The sequence below is a fragment of the Lepidothrix coronata genome, unplaced genomic scaffold (assembly GCF_001604755.1).
Source record: "Lepidothrix coronata isolate B3197 unplaced genomic scaffold, Lepidothrix_coronata-1.0 Scaffold5, whole genome shotgun sequence".
NCBI classification, from domain to species: Eukaryota; Metazoa; Chordata; class Aves; order Passeriformes; family Pipridae; genus Lepidothrix; species Lepidothrix coronata.
Window position 1 is genome coordinate 5,313,043 of NW_016690185.1, and position 17,558 is coordinate 5,330,600.

At 41.8% G+C, this 17,558-nt stretch overlaps 1 protein-coding gene across 2 annotated transcripts in view; it reads left to right on the top strand.

The window, feature by feature from the left end:
• DCBLD1 (discoidin, CUB and LCCL domain containing 1) overlaps nucleotides 1-17,060 on the top strand; it is a 48,599-nt gene extending 31,539 nt beyond the window's left edge. The window contains exons 7-15 of one of the 2 annotated variants that reach the window (XM_017830571.1): nucleotides 2,541-2,581; nucleotides 3,874-4,089; nucleotides 5,628-5,758; nucleotides 7,503-7,650; nucleotides 7,739-7,855; nucleotides 9,362-9,452; nucleotides 10,486-10,535; nucleotides 12,094-12,213; nucleotides 14,682-17,060. In XM_017830571.1, coding sequence (XP_017686060.1) covers nucleotides 2,541-2,581; nucleotides 3,874-4,089; nucleotides 5,628-5,758; nucleotides 7,503-7,650; nucleotides 7,739-7,855; nucleotides 9,362-9,452; nucleotides 10,486-10,535; nucleotides 12,094-12,213; nucleotides 14,682-15,199 — 1,432 coding nt within the window. In that variant the 3' untranslated portion in view covers nucleotides 15,200-17,060. Of the gene's footprint in view, nucleotides 1-2,540; nucleotides 2,582-3,873; nucleotides 4,090-5,627; nucleotides 5,759-7,502; nucleotides 7,651-7,738; nucleotides 7,856-9,361; nucleotides 9,453-10,485; nucleotides 10,536-12,093; nucleotides 12,214-13,400; nucleotides 14,383-14,681 lie in introns of those variants that run through there. The other variant, XM_017830580.1, reaches the window with a different exon arrangement.
• The last annotated feature ends 498 nt before the right edge of the window (nucleotides 17,061-17,558 follow it).

The window sequence follows — 17,558 nt, forward strand, 5'->3', positions numbered from 1 at the left end:
CTGGAGCAGATGAACTGCTGGTGTGAGCCCATTATGCCAGGAGAGGAAATCTGGAGTATTCAGGGAAATCCTTTTATTTCAAATCATGAAAAAATGTTCCTAGAAACAGTGGGCCTGTTTACTAAAAAAATGAACCAACACATATGCTTTAAGAAAGCTTTTACAAGAGGTATTTGCAAAGTTGCATGGCTTCCCTGTCCTCAGGGTACCTACACAGTGAAAGAAAATCCTGCAGAGAAGCCAGTGCTGGCAAGAAAAAATTGGTGCTTGAGCAGCAGTGCTTTAAGAGCTTTTCAGGTGCCCTTAAATAAAAGCTTACTCAAGCTTTTAAAATCTCATTTACAGTGGATTCCAGTACTAAAGATTTAAATTATTTAGTGGCTTGAGCTGAAATTGACCTCATCAAAAGCTGGTGCTGGTGTGCATCGAGCTGTTAAGTATCTGCATTGTTAACACTGCTCGGCTCGCTTGCCCATCATCCCAGGAGAGCTGACCTTCGCCTCCCCACTCCATTTTTCAGTGCGCTTGTTACGCACCAGCATCTGTGAGGTTTTCAGTTCTCATGATCCACGCGTGGACCTGCACCCACAAATGCTGTAATGAAGACCAAGTGGCCGAATTTATTGGGCAGTTCTGCTATCCAGTACAAATACATGAGGGTTTAAGTTTGTGACGTGGCCTGGCCTCTCACTATACATCTACGCACATGAAATCATTTGTCTTTGAAAACGCAAGATACTGTGTGCTTGTGAACAGAGAAAGATGAGATTCGGGGTTAACTTTCACTGCTTAGGAAAAGCTTGCTTGATACCAACTCTGGAAACAAAAAGGTATTTTATATTTATTTATTTTACTTATTATGGGAAGTAGCATCCTTTTTTTGCAGAGCTACCAGCACAGGTCTTCTATGTAGTGCTGCCACTAGTACTTTTAGAAAGGCAGGATCCTGAAGGTTGTCAGGAAAATGAGGGGCATGGGGTGATACCCTTCCTTAAAGGACAAAGTGGAATTTGTGTGACAAATGCCAGTTGTCACATTAGTAAACTGATGAATTACCACTTACTGAATTACTTTTTCCTCTTTAGTGAATTATAGTAGAAGTATTTCAGCTTGATTTCATAGCTTTATAGACCTTAGAAATGGTAATCTCCTCCCTTTATTTGCTAAATTTGCTGCTCTCTATTTGAAAGGGATCTGGGTGACTTTTTTATTACAAAGCTTTATCATATTCAAGGAGTGCCGTGATTGCTGTTTTGGGTAGGTTTTACTGATCACCATAGGTGTTTATTTTCTTCTTTTCTCTTGAAATGGATTGCTTTGCATTCACTAAGAAAGCAAAAAATATTTTGGCTCTGATGTCGAACTGGTTTGAAGTGAGCAGAGTGCATCTGATCGCCCCTGAGGATTGCCTGGGGGGAAGATGTGGGAGGGAGGGCTTGTGTTTCCCCTTCTAGCTACATGCCGCCTACATGCCCAAACAAATCAGCTCCCACCCAGTGCTCCCCATCATCTCTGATGGGCTTCGTTTGCCTGTAGTCATTAGTTTTCCCTCAGTGACAGAAAGAGGCAGTGTTTTTATTGACCTTGACATGGGACTACTTTCCTATTCCCCAGTTGCAGTACTCTCAAAACATACAGACAGTGCACACCGTGGTTTAGCCTGCAGACAGTACCTCGGGGGGAAATTTTCCTGGTCAACAACAAAAGGGCAGCCTGAAAGGGAACTGTCTTGATGCTTAGTGCAGAAGTTGTTTTACTGCTCAGTCACGCTGGCTAAGGCTTTTCAAAAGGGGCAAGTGATGCATGCAGCTAATTGAAGTGACGGTGAAGGGGTCAGATTTTTAAGAAATCCAAACTAATTTCACGTTAAAACCCAGGCCTTTCTTTTGATTAGGCAGCCAGTCAGCGTCATTGCTTCTGGAATGAAACCTCAGGGGCATCTCCTTGGGAATCAGAAAGTGCTCCCTGGGAGGCCAAGGGAAGATCAGCTTTCCCTCACAGTGATGATTTTATCTTGTCCTGCATTGTGCAGGCCTGTGTGGAGTGGCCCAAGAAATGACTTTTCTCCTGAAGCAAAGCAGTCCCTGTCAGAAGCAGGAAGAAAAAGAGATCCATAGATGTGGTTAATGGACCATAAAGAACCATTCCTGATGGGAGATGTTGGCCATGGTTATAAAGAAGTGGTTCCCATCCAGATTAAAACAAGTAGTTTTCATCCAGTGGCATCCTATGATACACCTGAAGCCCAAGCAGGAATGGCCAGAGCTGGTGTGGTTTAGTTGCCATCAAGTGTAACTCCTTCACATGTAGCAAGAGTAACAGGCTGATGCAACAGGAAGTCACTTTAAAGCATAACAAATGTTCAAATCCATTTAAAAAATGATTGGAATTCAGTCACAGTAAGAGATGCACTAGAGTGCAAAGAAAGCGGCTATCTGGCCAGAGACATTTTACTGGATAAACAGTGATTCTGAAACTGTACCTCAGCATTCCTGTGATCACCTCATGAAAGGCTGAATTACCTTTTTCTTTTCTTACAGTGGTTCACTGTCAGATAAGCGGTTTACATTTACTTCGAATGGTAAGAACAATTGCTTTATTTTTAGCTATTCATATGTTACCTTTTTATTTAAGTATTTTCTGCAAAAGTTTTGAAAAATGATCAGGAGAATGTCAGGCTGTGTCTAAGAAGGATGTTTTAGGACAGCAATTTTTTAAAATTGGTAAGTGAATAAAAAAATTGAAGGGATGTGAAGTGAGCTAGAAAAAAACCAGAGAATATGTGCGGTCATATGCACATAGACGAGAAACTGAAATAGTATTCTGCTGTTGCATTTCTAGTGCCAGCATATGAAAAATGGCAATCAGATAATCCCATTTTTATGTACTTTTGGCTACAGAAAAATTAAAGCAATTTTTCTTCAGACATTTATAAATTTCATCTTCATCATACAAGAAGAGAAAAAAAAAAACATAGGAGGAATGAAGATATATTTATATTGCACTGATATAGAACGAGTTTTTGTTTATGACTTTCCAAGATGCAAAACCCTCTTTTTAATCTGTCAAGCTGTTCATTTGCATAAAACACAGCAAAGAGGGGAGAAAAGTTCACATTCATTCATTTGGATTATATTTTACTCATTTGAGATAAAATCATTTACTATTCCACTGAAAACTGAAAACGTGTAGAGCATGTATAGGCCTTTAAATCTGCCAAGGAATTATTTTTAACTTCATTGAAACCATATTCCACTGGCCTGTTTTCTCTGAAGAACCTCGATGTGCAGAAATTTTGTGCGTTCTTTGGTGGAGTTTGTAATACTTACCTGCAGCTATTATCTTCATGATATCATGTCTTGGCAGCAGTATCAAGGAACTTCTCTAATGAGTAACTTTCCTAGCCCTAATTGCAGGTGAGAATCATGAAATATTTACAGTAAAGTGTTCCTTTCAGTACAGTGCCTTCATCTGTGAAATGTTTTGTAGAGCAGAATTAGTTAACACCAATCTCAAAACATAAATATTATGTTTCAGAAGGAAAATTTAAAAATAAAAAGTCTTCACAGGAATGAGACAAAAGTGCAGAGATTAAAAAAACAAAATTGCAAAAATAGCAGATGTAGTCAGAAGGTGTCTTGTACGTAGGAGTTAGATTGGTAAAGGAGAGGGACTGCACCACACTGGTACTGGATCATCCACTACAAATTCTGGTAAACACCACAGCTAATGGAGAGCATCAGGCTAGCAGTAGATTCAGCAACGTCTGATTTGGCTGTTGTGGGTGGTCTTTAAATGTTGCTAGCCTAATATAAAAATATCCTGTGAAAACGCAAAGTAACTCCTTCTGCCTGTCTGTGTGGGGACTCCTAGGCTGCAACAAATCTCTCAGTCTGGAAGAGGGATTCCTCTCCAAGAGCCAGGTTACTGCATCCTCCTACTGGGAGGAGACCAACGAGTTTGGGCAACTATTCCAGTGGTCTCCTGACAAGGCTTGGCTTCAAGTCCTGGGATTGGCTTGGGCCTCTAACCACAGCAGCAATCGTGAATGGTTGGAGATAGACCTGGGAGAGAAGAAGAGAATAACAGGTATGTCGCTGTCTGGTTATTAGAAACTGGTGTTGCAGCTGGAGAACAAAATGAATGCAGCAGAAAAGCTAATAGTGCACAAATGCAATGTTTCTTTTGTTAAATGTAATGAAATGTTCTGCATTCAAGAATATTTAAAAATATTCTTGAATATTTAAAAAAATGTTGGCTATTTACAAGACTGGTCTTCCTATGGAGATATAGTGTTCAACTCAATTGTCATGTGTGTCTGATCTATAAACATGCGGACAGAACAAAACACACAGGGACTGGTAGAGCCTGGGTGGATGATAAACAATTGCTTAGGATCTGTTAATGATGCAGTTCTGGAATCAATAAGAAACATGAAAGTCATAGCCTTTGAAACAATGGTCCAGGTGAAAGAAATTCCTATTTCCATCTCCTGATTTAGGTGTAAAAGTGTAAATTACAGTTGCTGCTAAAGATGTAAAGATGGCTGATATGGACCATAATACCAAAAAGCAATTATCATTTTGGAGTCACAGAATCACAGAATAGATAAAGTTGGAAAGGGACCACAGGGGGTCATCTGGTCCACCCTCCCTGCTCAAGCAGAGCACATGGCATGGGATTGTGTCCAGATGGTTCTTGAAGATCTCCAGTGAAGGAGACTTCACAACCTCTCCGGGCAACATGTTCCCAGTGCTCTTTCACCTGCACAGTAAAGAAGTTCTTCCTCCAGGTGAAGGCTGGTGAAGGGACTTGAGCACAAGTCCTATGAGGAGAGGCGGAGGGAGCTGGGGTTGTTTAGCCTGTAGAAGAGGAGGCTCAGGGGAGACCTCACAACTACCTGAAAGGAGGTTGTAGCCAGGTGGGTGTTGGTCTCTTCTCCCAGACAACCAGCTGTAGGACAAGAGGACACAGTCTTAAACTGTGCCAGGGGAGGTTTAGGTTGGATTTTAGGAAGACATTTTTTACAGAGAGAGTAATCAGACATTGGAATGGGCTGCCCAGGGAGGTGGTGGATTCACCATCTCTGGAGGTTTTTAAGATGAGACTGGATGTGGCACTTAGTGCCATGGTCTAGTAACCACAGGGGTGTTGGATCAAGGTTGGACTTGATGATCTCGGAGGTCTTTTCCAATCTGGTTGATTCTATAATTCTATGATTCTTATTCAGGTGGAACTTTCTGTGCATCAGTTTCTGCCCATTGCCTCTTGTCCTATTGCTTGGCACCACTGAGAAGAGCCTCGTTCCCTCCTCTTGACACCCTCCCTTTAGATGCTTATACACATTGATGAGGTTCCCTCTCAGTCATCTCTTCTCGAGCCTGAACAGGCCCAGCTCTCTCAGCCCTTTGTGCTCTGTTAAAAATATCCATGGCTCTGACAATTTAAAACTGATTTCCATTCTTTCCATCCAACCTTAAACTCAATTTCAACACAGTTTGAAAAATAAATTAAGACCTCGAAGGCAAAATTTTCCAAATTGTTTTGGCTTCTGTGTTTGCATTTGAAAATGTTCCTTTAAAACAGACACCTAGCAAACGAAAATGTTTTTTGCATCTTGTCAAAAGGGATTAAGACCACTGGTTCTGGATCCACGATGCTGAATTTCAACTTTTACGTGAAGACATTTACTATGAACTATAAAAATAACAACTCAAAATGGAGAACTTACAAAGGGATTCTGAGCAACGAAGAAAAGGTAACGGAAAGTGGGAAGGGTAGGAAAACACAAAGCAATAATGTGTACGCTGCCTTGACATTGAAGGGCAGGCTTTCACTGTCAAGAAAGATTAAGAGTTTCAAACTAGTCTCAACTTGGGTTGTCTTCACCAGTGTAATTTTTGCCCCTGGAGTAGTAGACAGTAAGCTTGTCAAAACAAGGAAGTTATCCAGGGACTGATGAAGTTGTGGGACACACACAGGGAGGCATGTGTATGTCCGTGCCCTTCTTTCAAAAAAACGGTGTAATGAAAGCTGTACAGCAGGCTGTTTGGGCAAGTCTTTAGCTCAGCTCAGCTTTTGCTTGTGCTAGTAATGCTGTACCAGTGCAGAAGCGTAGGTCGGCACAGCACCAGCAAAGCTGAGGCTCAGCTTCAAATGCATCTGAATGGTCAATCTACCGCCCCCGCCAAATGAAACAACTCCCTCAGGTAAAGCGCAGGTGCTGGAGCTGTGCCTGTGGCTTCCGCAGTGCCCGTGTTACCATCACCAGGGCTACACCACTCCCCACTCCTCACTGGTGGGACTCTTCTGACAAAAGTGGGCACAGCCTATGTCTGTTAGGAACTGGTGTAACAGAATGTAAAATATACACTCTTACACTAAAATACTCAACAACTTTCACAGACTCTATGTGACTTTGGCAATGAACGTATAAAAGAAGTGCAACAAGTTAATGCAGACAAAAGACGCGCCGCACAAGTTTGTCTGATAACATTATCCCCTGAAAACCTCATGTTTCCTTTCAAACGAAAGAAACCCCAAAAGCCTCACTCCGTGTCCCCACAGTGTTCAAAGTCAGACCTTCACTTATCATTTCTCAGAGAGCTCAGTTTGCCTCAGGAGAAGGTTCTACCTGGTCCTCAGGCCTGATGACAGGTTTTAAAAATTTGGTAGAGCTGCAGAGAGATTTCCTGCTAGCTCTGATTTTCTTAGCTTGCATGGCAAGGAATTTCACTGCCCAACATTAACTGGTTTAATGTTTCTTTTAAACATTCAACTGAGTGGATGTTGGTCCAAAAAGTGACAAATCAACCTAGTAGTGGCTGAACTGCAAAGACTTGTGGTTTTCCACAATGACTCGCTATATGCAAATAATCTTATTAAAGTATTATATATGATCTTAGTTTCAGCTAAGGTGCATGACAGAACCTGTCCTATCGGAACCCTGTGTGGCCTAGCATTTTATCTAAGATATGCTGAGCTCTCTTCTCTATCTCATCAGGCTTTTAAGTTTTCCTAGATCATGCTGAAGCATCTCTAAGAATTAATATTGCAAGGACTACTGTTCTGCGCAAGGGGCTGAGCTGATTCTAGGAAATACTGTATAAGTGCAATAACAACTGCATGGTTAAAAGTCACTCTTCAGTTCAGTTTTTTCTTTTTATGTCTTTATCCCCTGTTCCCAAGAAAGGGTGCTGCTGTGCTATTAAATAAAAAATGATAGCATTATACCAGCATACATTAACTAAAAATTACACAGAACTGAAATGGTGATAATCTTTCTCCTCCAAGCTAACAGAAAAATGTGATCATCTGGCAGAACTGAAAAGATTATTTCTTTCTTTCCAGAACTCTCAATTCCTAAAATCTTGTGTCTAAATCCCAGATTATCACTGTATTAGTTTTAGGATAATGAAAATCTTTGAAGATGGATGTCAGGAACACTTTGAAGAAAGAGACTTTCAGAACCAAGCAAACAATGTGTGCACATTTCATTGCAGGTATTCCAAGGCAACTCCAACTCCGGTGACATAGTACGCAATAACTTCATCCCTCCAATAGTGGCCCGTTATGTGCGAATTATCCCTCAGACTTGGAACCAAAGAATAGCATTGAAGCTTGAGCTGATGGGGTGTCGAATAATGCCAGGTATGGGGTAAGCAGTGGTCCCCAGGCATGGTGCCTCTAAAACCACTGTGCTACCCCAGTGCCACTGATGCCCCCTTCTCTTTTGCAGCTAACAGTTCATTTACGCATTCAATGTGGCAGAAACCAAGTCAAAGCACAGAAACCTCCCTTGGAAAAGAAGACAGGACTGTTACAGAGCCCATCCCGTCAGAAGAAACAAACTTGGGTAACACTACCTAGTGCTGCATTTTCTCTAGGATGCATCATGTCTTCAGTCCAGCCTGAGTGAACTTGAAATTTTCTCACAAACCAAAACTTTCATTTTCCCTTCAGACTTTATTAAAGATTAATGACAGAGAGAAGAGGGAGGAACATACGTTCTTTTTGTCTTAAAGCACAGAAAGAGATCGAAAGCCTTAATTTTCCTTGATGTGTTAACATCAGGCTTTGGTTTCCCTGTCCTATTGGTTTATTTGCCATGCTTGGTGGGTTGCTCAAGGGACTATAGTGAGCACTCAGCAGCAATTTTTGGAAGAGCTCTTCCTCACTATTTTCCTATATTTTATGATTTTTTTAAATTATAAAAATTAGTTAAAAATGTGAGGTAGTGGTCTCACAAAAATGTTACCTTCTCTCTACACAATCATGACCCCTCCCAGAGAGGGTCCCCAGCTAAAAGAAGCATACAGTAGTGCACAGTTATGTAATTAAACATTTTTCCATAATGCATGTGTTCATGGGGGCTCAGACCACGTTAATTTGCATACTTCTTCCTGAATTTGCAGTCTTCATCCTTTAATGCTGTGGAGCTAGCATCTAAGATCTTAAAAAGCAAACAAACAAAATTTGGTGCTTATACTGACTGTTTGGTGGACCCACAGCCAGGTAGACATTACCAGATCCACTGTACCAAATGCTTCTACCCACTAGATAGCCGATAGTTGTAGGAATGGCTCTGTGAAAAAATTGGTTGTAGAAGCAATCACTGTAATAAAAAAAAACATTCTGAAGCTCTTGCCAAGAGCAAAGAAGCTCAATTCATCTGTGCAGCAGCATGGGTAAACCATATCCATGTTCACTGAAAATTAAATCTACTGAGATTTCATCTGCTAAATTGTAAATACCCCGTGGACACTTGTACTACCTTATTGTCACAGCTGGCAAGTGTCTGTAGAAACAGGGTATGAACACTCCTGACACAAGAGCCACCCCACTGCTGATTTTCAAATCCCTGTGCTAAAGCATGTTGTGTTAGAATTTAACAGGGGCTAAACAGGTTTTTCCCTAGATCCACTCATGGAAAGCTTTGAACTATTTTGACTGAAATGCTTCAGTCTGTTCCACGAGCCACATACTCAGCATGTAAAATTGCAGCCTTGTTTGGCAGATTTATAAGCAACTGCAAACAAAGTGTGTGTAAGTGGCTTTTTAAAAGTCATCTGGTGTGTAATAAGAAAGAACTGCTCTTTGTAAGGATGCATATAGATGCCAAGTCAAGTGTCACCCTTGAGAAAGTATATTCAAGTCTTTCATCTCAACATTGTTCCACATAGGTACATGGCAAGAAAGTGTGGCTGAGGAGTAGTATTTTAGTTTTATAGATGTACATTTTTATGCTCTCTTCAAGGAGCATTCCTGCAATATTATCTACTTTTTGCTGCATTCTCTGTAGTAAAAATTATCTTCAGAGTAATTTGCCTTTTAAACTTTTATCACTTTTTTTCTCATGCAGGTTTAAAGCTTACAGCTATAATTGTCCCCATCCTCATTGTGCTGTGTCTGTTCGTGTTCTCTGGAATTTGTATCTGTGCAGCCCTACGCAAGTAAGATATGACTTTTGTCACAAGAGGCATTTGTGGGTACCTAGCTAGCATGTCCAACTTTGTGCCCTCTTTCCAGAGCCTCTTTACCAGGGAGCTGGGAATTGATCCTGTTTGTCAGTCCTCCTTTTAAGTAGAACTCACGTTATATCTCTGTAAATTGTATTTCTTATCGTATGCCTCCCCTAGTCAGAGAAAAACAAAGGTAAAGCAGGTCAGAACTGCGCACCCCAATTTACAGTCCAAGGTAACCAGCTGTTCTCTTCAGCCTACATATACCCAAAAATACTACGGTGTAAAGCAATCGAAGACAGAATACTTTCCACACCAAAGCCAAGTAAAAATTCAGTGAAGGGAAGATTTTAGCTATCTATCTGGATCATTTTCTTTTATTTCCTTCCGGTTGTGTTTCTGCTTCCCAGTGCCTTAAGTCAGAGCACTTAACCTAGCAGGCTGAAAGCAGAAAGAGCCCAGCTGTAAGGAGTTGCACACATACACTGGGGTAAGCAGCTAAAACTAAGCTACTTCAACTCACAAGTCAGAGGACTGGAAGAAGCACTGCTAACTGTGCTTCTTGCCACATGCCCATTCATATGAACCTGCACTTGCATGTAGAGCCAGAAAATATTTCTGTCAGCAGATGGCAATTTGGAAGTATAAGCAATGCTTTGGTGATGCTGCTTCATCACCAAATCTGCCCTGGATTCCCAGTAAATCTATAAACTAGCCAAAGAATTCAGAAGAGCAGACGCAAACATAGCCTGGGTCTATGGACACAGAGACATGAACACATCAAATTGATGAGTGCCAGTCCCAGACATTTGAGCACCAGCACTCACAACTTGCACACAGATGGGGAAAAAGAAAATGTCAAAGTGCTGGTTTGCATGCCTGACATTCTGGTAAACGCCAGCCTCCAGGAACTTGAAATGAAGCCTTGTCCTCGGCCACTAAACACAAAGCTCTGCTGGAGCTAATGCATGAAACTGAAATGCTGTGAGTACAGACATTCATAATTCCTTTTCTCTCCTGGCAGGCGAGAAGCCAAAGGACTTTCCTATGGATTATCCAGTACTCAGAAATCAGGTTAGTGGAGAATCATGCACTTCATCCTGTCCTGTCCATTGGGCCAACAAGAAGGGGGTTATGCAACTAAGCATTTAATGCTTGTGAAATAGCATCCACATTTCCTCATTCAAATTCACCTCTTCATGCAAGGGAAATGGCAAACGATAGTCCCAGTTGTGTCATCCTAGTACAGTGCCCTGAGAAACAATATAATTTGGTTTCTATGACAGAAAGGCAATTAACAAAAGATCTATTATACAGAGTGCATAAATTAGCATGTAAGAGTGCTCCCAGGTGCCCTCCTTTTCCCTCCCTCCTCCAAAATACCTATTTTGCAGAAAATTGCTGCTTTCTTTTTCTTTTCCCAGCAGCAGAGAGGATTGCCTTTCTTCAAGAGAGCAAGGGATAATCATTTTTTATGGCTTTAATATTCTTATCTCACTGCCCTCCCTGTTTGGGACTGTGTTTATAAAGCTTAACAATACTCAACTGTACTGCATGTGTAAAATCCGAATGAGGGATTGGCTTGAGAACACTGCTTTAGGAGATGCCTGCAAAACCCCGATGAAGTATTTTCTTTGTCTTGCTCAATAACGCTTTCTGGAGTGGGGTCTCCCATCAGCTTGGCAGTTGGGGTTTAGCTGTTTTTCCTGGCCAACCAACTTGATAGAGGAATATCCTTCTGAACCTCGGCTTTTTGTAAAAAAAGAAACCACTAAGCAGTTCATATGTCTCTTGACAAGTGTTTTGCAATAGCTCAGCTGCGAAATTTCATCCCTCAGCAGGCGCTGACGTCAGTGAAAGGAATGTTGTTCCCCACTGCAGCTTGCCCTCATTAGAAAATTAATTTGTACTTAACATCATATTTGCTAATATGATTTTTCAAGGTCACATCATAATCCTTTCTCACTTGCTAATGAGGACAAATCCCAAGAAATTGGAGATAACCTCTTACCCAGCCAGTTCATTTGTTGCATGCGTGCTTCATAAATCAAGCTCCTAAGCCCTTGTGAACCAAGCTTGGGACTTAGAAAGCTGGTAGTCGAACTTACCTCTCCACAGACCTCGTGTTGCCAGCTCCGGGGAAGTGCCTGACATTGTGGAGTTTTTTCTTTTCTGTCTCACAAGGACGTTGTGAGAACAAATGAACTGATGAGTGCAGATGCTCAGATACCAATAAAATGAAAGCCACACTAATCTACTGAAAAAAAAATTAAGCATTATTTTTGCCACATAATCAATGCCATAAGATGTAACTGATTTAAAGCTAGTATTTTATCAATATACCTTGTTAAGGCATCAATGCAGGCACCTACAGAATCTGAGCCCTTCTTGCCAAAAAATCCTATGTAAAGATTCATTTTCATTTGGAAATCCCAGTTGATGAATCACTTTTTCCTTCACCCTCCATATTTAGGGGGCTCTTTTTACAAGCAGACTATTTTAGCCTTGGTTTTTAACTTTAAATATATATTGACAGCAAAGAGAACACCAAATATTAAACTTCCTGGTAAATCTTCTGATTCTAAGCATTTAACTTGCTGATAAGCCTTCTATTTTTATTTTTTTATCATAGGTTGTTGGAAACAAATCAAGCAGCCCTTCACCAGACATCAGTCAACTGAATTTACCATCAGCTATAACAATGAGAAGGAGACACCACAAAAACTGGATCTGGTCACCAGTGACATGGCAGGTAACAATTGCTTCCCCTCATCTGCATTCCTTTTGCTCCATGTGCAGAGCAGGTAATGGAGAGGGATGGCCCAGCAATATTACAAGCTCCAGCTCTTATGCAAGCTGAGGCCCAGGAATAGATTTATCCATGTTCATTCCAGATATGTAGTGAAGCAGCTAAATATATTAGGGAGGGAAAGACCACTACTTTAGAATTTTTTTCTTGGAGTTGTTGGAAAGATTTTCTGACTCTGAAATGCTGGAAGGCACTCAGGCATGGATGGAATGCAAGAATATGCCTAGGATAGGATCGTTTGCCTTTGCTGACTAATTTTTGTGTTTCTATTTAAAAACAAATGCTTCTGAAAATGGAACAAAATATAATGACCCTTTCTGCTGAGGAAATAGAAAAATTACTTAGTTGGTTTGTGGTGGGATTTCCTGCCCAGCTGGAAGTTGTGCTGAGATCCCGGTGCAGCTTTCCTGGTGCTGAACTATCTGGGAGATGAGACCCCTTGAAGTGGAAGCAGGTAGACTGCAGAGAAGAAAAAAGCCAGTGCTTCTCTCCTGTGCTACCTTAGCTCTAGGTCACTGTTTAGATAGAGCAAATCCTCACATCAGTACTATTTGCATTCCAAAGGGATGATTTTTTAATTCATCCTCTTAGCACATCTTATCCCCGCCTAGTCTAGTCTGTCTGGTAAGGCTGGTGAGAGCAGCCATTTCATGAGATCAGTGATCAGCAATCTTGAAGAAGGACTAGTTTGCTGTTTCCAGCCTCCAGACCTCAGAAATTCCTTAGAATTTCTTCAAAGTGTTTGGCAGAGAAATACATTTAAAAACAAATGGATGGTAACTGTAATTCCATATGGTGCTACCCTCCATATCTTTCAAAGACAGTTTCAATCATTTATAGAAACTTTCAATGTAAATATGCAGAGATCTATAAAGCAGTTTTCTATCATGAAGGAAAGAGAATGAATAAAGGTTGCTCAAACATCATGGTTATTTGGCTCCCCTGGCCATGCCTGGGGAGTTTCTGCTCTGTCCATCCTCCCCTCCTGCTGTGTTTGTGGGAAGTCTTAACTCTCAGCCTGGCCCAGGCAGCTTCCCAGCCTTAGCCTATCATTTACAGTCTCCTTAAAAATAAGAAACATGAAATAAAAATGTGAATGCAACTCAGAAAATTTAATAATTTAATTGCAGAGAGCACACAATTTGCATATAGGTTATCATGCTACATGGAATTCCCTCACTTCAAATCCCCATCTGCCTGCTGGTTCCCAAAGGCAGCCAGGAGCAAGTCGCTGCATCCTGAGCGAGAGATTGCTGGGGATGGCGGCAGCGATGCGGAGGAGAGCTGCACCACTTACTTAGTGAAATATCATAACACCTTCACCCTCCATGCTGAAGTTTGGGAGTTAGCCAGAAACTGCCAAAAAGATTCACAGGACATATGGGATCGAATTTAACGCTCATGTCAGATGAACCACGATGCCAGAACAGAAACTGAGCTAACTTCTTTCACGCCTGCATCAAAACACGATACTTTAGCAGTGTCATTTACTAGAACTGTTCAGGCCACTGTATGTATCCACATGAGATTGTCACCAGCGCCAAAGTGAGAAAGTTACAACACTGAATTTTCTCATAATAGTATTACTGGATTTTTTTAAAAAACTTTTTAGTTCAGACCTCCTCCTTACATGGCAGTCTGGCATCTGCCTTGACTAGAGGTGCAAACAAGCAAATCTTGAGGCCGTATTTCCTCCATCTCACTCCTTGCTCCTGCTCAGGCCGTTTGCCTGTCACCAGCTGTATCCCTGTCATCCCCCTTCACCAGGGTGACTGCCCAATTCCTCTGGGAGCACCAGTCCTGCTTCTCCTCCCACACTCATTCCCCCTGGCATGCCTGCAGCCGTGCGAGCTGGCTTAGTGTGTTTCACACTTCCACTGACTCTCTTGGCTGCCGTTTTGCCTAAATTCATCCATCTTGTCAGTCAGCTACTGTGAGATGCCTTTTAAATAAAGCCGTCTCGTTAAGAATCCTGGGTATTTTAATTGTTCCAAAAGTGGAACACTTGTTGTGGAGAACTTCTCACCTGAAGATCTTCATGCAATGTCCTTTGTCCAGTTTGGTGCTAATATTTTGTTGACTTCACTTGTTTTTCTAGGGCTTTTAAGTATATTCCAGAAATGTTAATTTATTTGGGTGGGTAGGTGGGGAAAGGGAGGGAGGGAGTAGGAAAAGGGGTGGCAGATTGGAGCTCCTCTGTGGAAGAGCTTTTGCCGTGTTCTACAACGCTTGCTCGTGGAAGGAGTTTACAGGATCAGTGCTGCAGAAAGGTTTCCTCATATCCCCAATAACCACACAATTGATATAATAAGTGAGTAGTTTTTCATCATAAAATACCTATTTATGCATAAGTATTACATACATAAAATAATCATTCTGTGCCTTATTGAGCAGTTCATGCTTCCTTTTAGATTATCAGCAGCCTCTCATGATTGGGACTGGGACAGTAACACGTAAAGGATCTACCTTTCGACCCGTGGACACCAAAGATGAGGGAAGAAGGGGGAGTTCCGAGTCTGAAAATCACTATCGCTGCCCTCACAGAGCTAACCGGCATGAATATGCTCTGCCCCTGACCAGCCAAGAGCCTGAATACGCCACCCCCATCATAGAACGGCACATAGCAAGAGAAAATAATTTCCCTTCTGAAAATGGCTACAATGTTCCTGTTGTCTCATCTCAGACACACTCCCTTACTGCTGGCAGCTTCTCCAGTTCATGTAAAACTGACACCAGGAACGGAGACTATCAGACACCCCAGAGTGTCATAAACTATGACAAACCCAAAGTTAATGGTGTTCTGACCTCTGTGAGCTACAGCACAGACTACCAGAAACCTCAGCAAAATGCCTTTGGGAACGAGGGTTACTCAACACCCAGAGACTGCCTAAAACCCATAAGTCAGACAGCAATGACAGCTCTCTTGTGATTTGCTGAGCAGGAGAGGTGTGGTGCATAGGAACATCACTGCACAGCTTTCTGAAGCAAAAACAGAGTTTGGAGGGACTCTGCTGTGGGAGGCAGAAGGCAAACAAGCCCTGTGTACATAATATTGCTGTCTTGCTGGGTTCTGACATCTGAAGAAAGCATATGCTGTTTATCACTGTTTGTAGCAAGAGAGATGTTATCAGTGAAGACTGTACATCTTATTTTCTGTAACTGATCTCAGTGCTCCATTTGCAATGTGTGCAATTTGTACATAGCTTTTATTTAAGGAGAATTTCTTAAGTTTCCTTTTCACCTGGGGGTTTGAAAGGACTGCAGAAAGGCCTGTTTAAGAAAAAACAGGCCTCCTTTTCTGTCATTTTACCTGCTGCTGTACTGGCAGCTGTAAATGGTGTATCTTATGGTTGTGGTGATTCATCTCCTTTCCTATGAAAACTGAAGATAGGGCATCACTGTAGTTCTTTCTGGGAGGGTAGAAGTTAAACTACTTGAAGCATAATGTGCACAAGAGAAGGCAGCTGAGCATTTAAATACTGTGCTCAAACCCAACTTCCCAGCTGCTTTTTCAGCAGCAATTCTCACATGCTTTAATTTGATCTAGCATATGAGCTGAGCCATCTAACTTGCAATTCATGTTAGAAATAAGCAGAAAGGCTGAAACTGGTTTTGGGTTCAAGCCATGGTGATCACTCTACAACAGAAAAAAAAAAACAAAACACAAAAAAACCAAACAAAACCAAACAACAAATCCAACACCAGTTAATCTGGATTTGTTTCTTTTTTTATTTAGGAAGTGTGCATGAAACCAAAATGTGAATTTACAGCTGAGAATTAAATCCTGTTCAAGCCCTAGCTGACCTTTTTGCTGCTAAACTGTAAGGACATTTGTTCCTTGGCACAAAGCAGCAAACTTCCTGAACTCTTTATTGTTCCACTAGGTATTTTTCTGTCTTACAAATTTAGTGTAACATTTCTACTTGAAATATTTCAACTAAGTATAACAGAGTGTGTGTACTGTTGCAGTTAAATTTGCAAGACAGTGGATCAGCACTATTGTTTTCAAATAATTTTTCTTTTGCAGCTGATGTTCCCCTTAGTTCTGTTTTTGGACAAACTTGAAAAAGTGTGGGGATGGGTGCAATGTATCGCACAGTAGCTGGCTCCTCTTTCAGCAGAGGCAGCGTTGGAGCAAAACAGCTTCTGGTAGCAACTGGGACCATCTGCTGCCCTTCTACCTCCAGTGCTTGGGGCATTTCTCTGAATTCAAAAGCTTGTCCTGAAGTGTCAAGAAGTGATATACTTCTGTGAAGAAAGAATGGTGCTATATTTTAAGCACAAGGTTGGGAAACGAGACCAGTAAAACCTGAGCTCTGGGAAAGTCACTCTTCGAAAGCCCCCCATTTCCTTGTGTGTAAATGGGATAATTTGCAAAGGATGCAGCCAAGATTATTCAGTCTGTTTGTAAAGTGCTTTCAGACCCTTGGGTGGAAAGTGCTGTCAGAGGACAGACTGGTTGCAGTGATACTACTCATGAATACTCTAGCCATACCCGAACTTGAGGCAAGGTCTGAGTGGGTTCTTTGCATACGCGTGTTCTGTGGCCTCGAGTGGTGCCATTCCCCCACGCTGCACCGTGCATGCAACTCCCGCGCAAAGAAGAGTCAAGATAACCTCGTAGCCTTCCTGTGTTTCCTGTCATTACAGTTTCTGTGAAATGTCTAAAACACCTCAGGTCCTGAAGTGAAACAGCAGCAGCCTGTTTGTTAGACTGAGCTGGGCGGTGTTGTTTACCTTCTGTTGTTTACATGTCTGTGTAAATAAAGAACACTGGTATTTGTAAATCAGTCACACGGGCCTGCCACTTAACTCAGTGACTTGATCATCGCTGCGCACCCACTCTCGTCACATATGCTGCAGGGTGAGAAAGAAGAGTTCTTTACGCCCTGCAAAAGTGCCAGTTGTGCTGCCGCAATTCACAGTCCCAGTGTGACTGGCTAAAAAAAGATTCTGTCAGTGCCCCATTTAGCCCAGCTTTTCTGTCCATAAGCTCTATAGAAGAAGCCACAAAATAACGTCTATGCCCAACCCCGCTGCTGGATGCATATAATTGAGGAAAGAATGAGGATGCCCTCCTGATGAGCCTGAAACCAATCCTCCACCCACGCAACTAATTAGCCTCACTTGACAAACAAGTCAGTAATCAGGCCTACTCCCCACCTAGCGAGGCAGCTAAATAACACAGCAATGCAAGGGACTAGGCAGCAGATGACACTACTTGTATTCTAAGGAACTTTTCATATGCTTCTGCCACATGCTTGGTGCATCTGCAGCATGCTACAAGT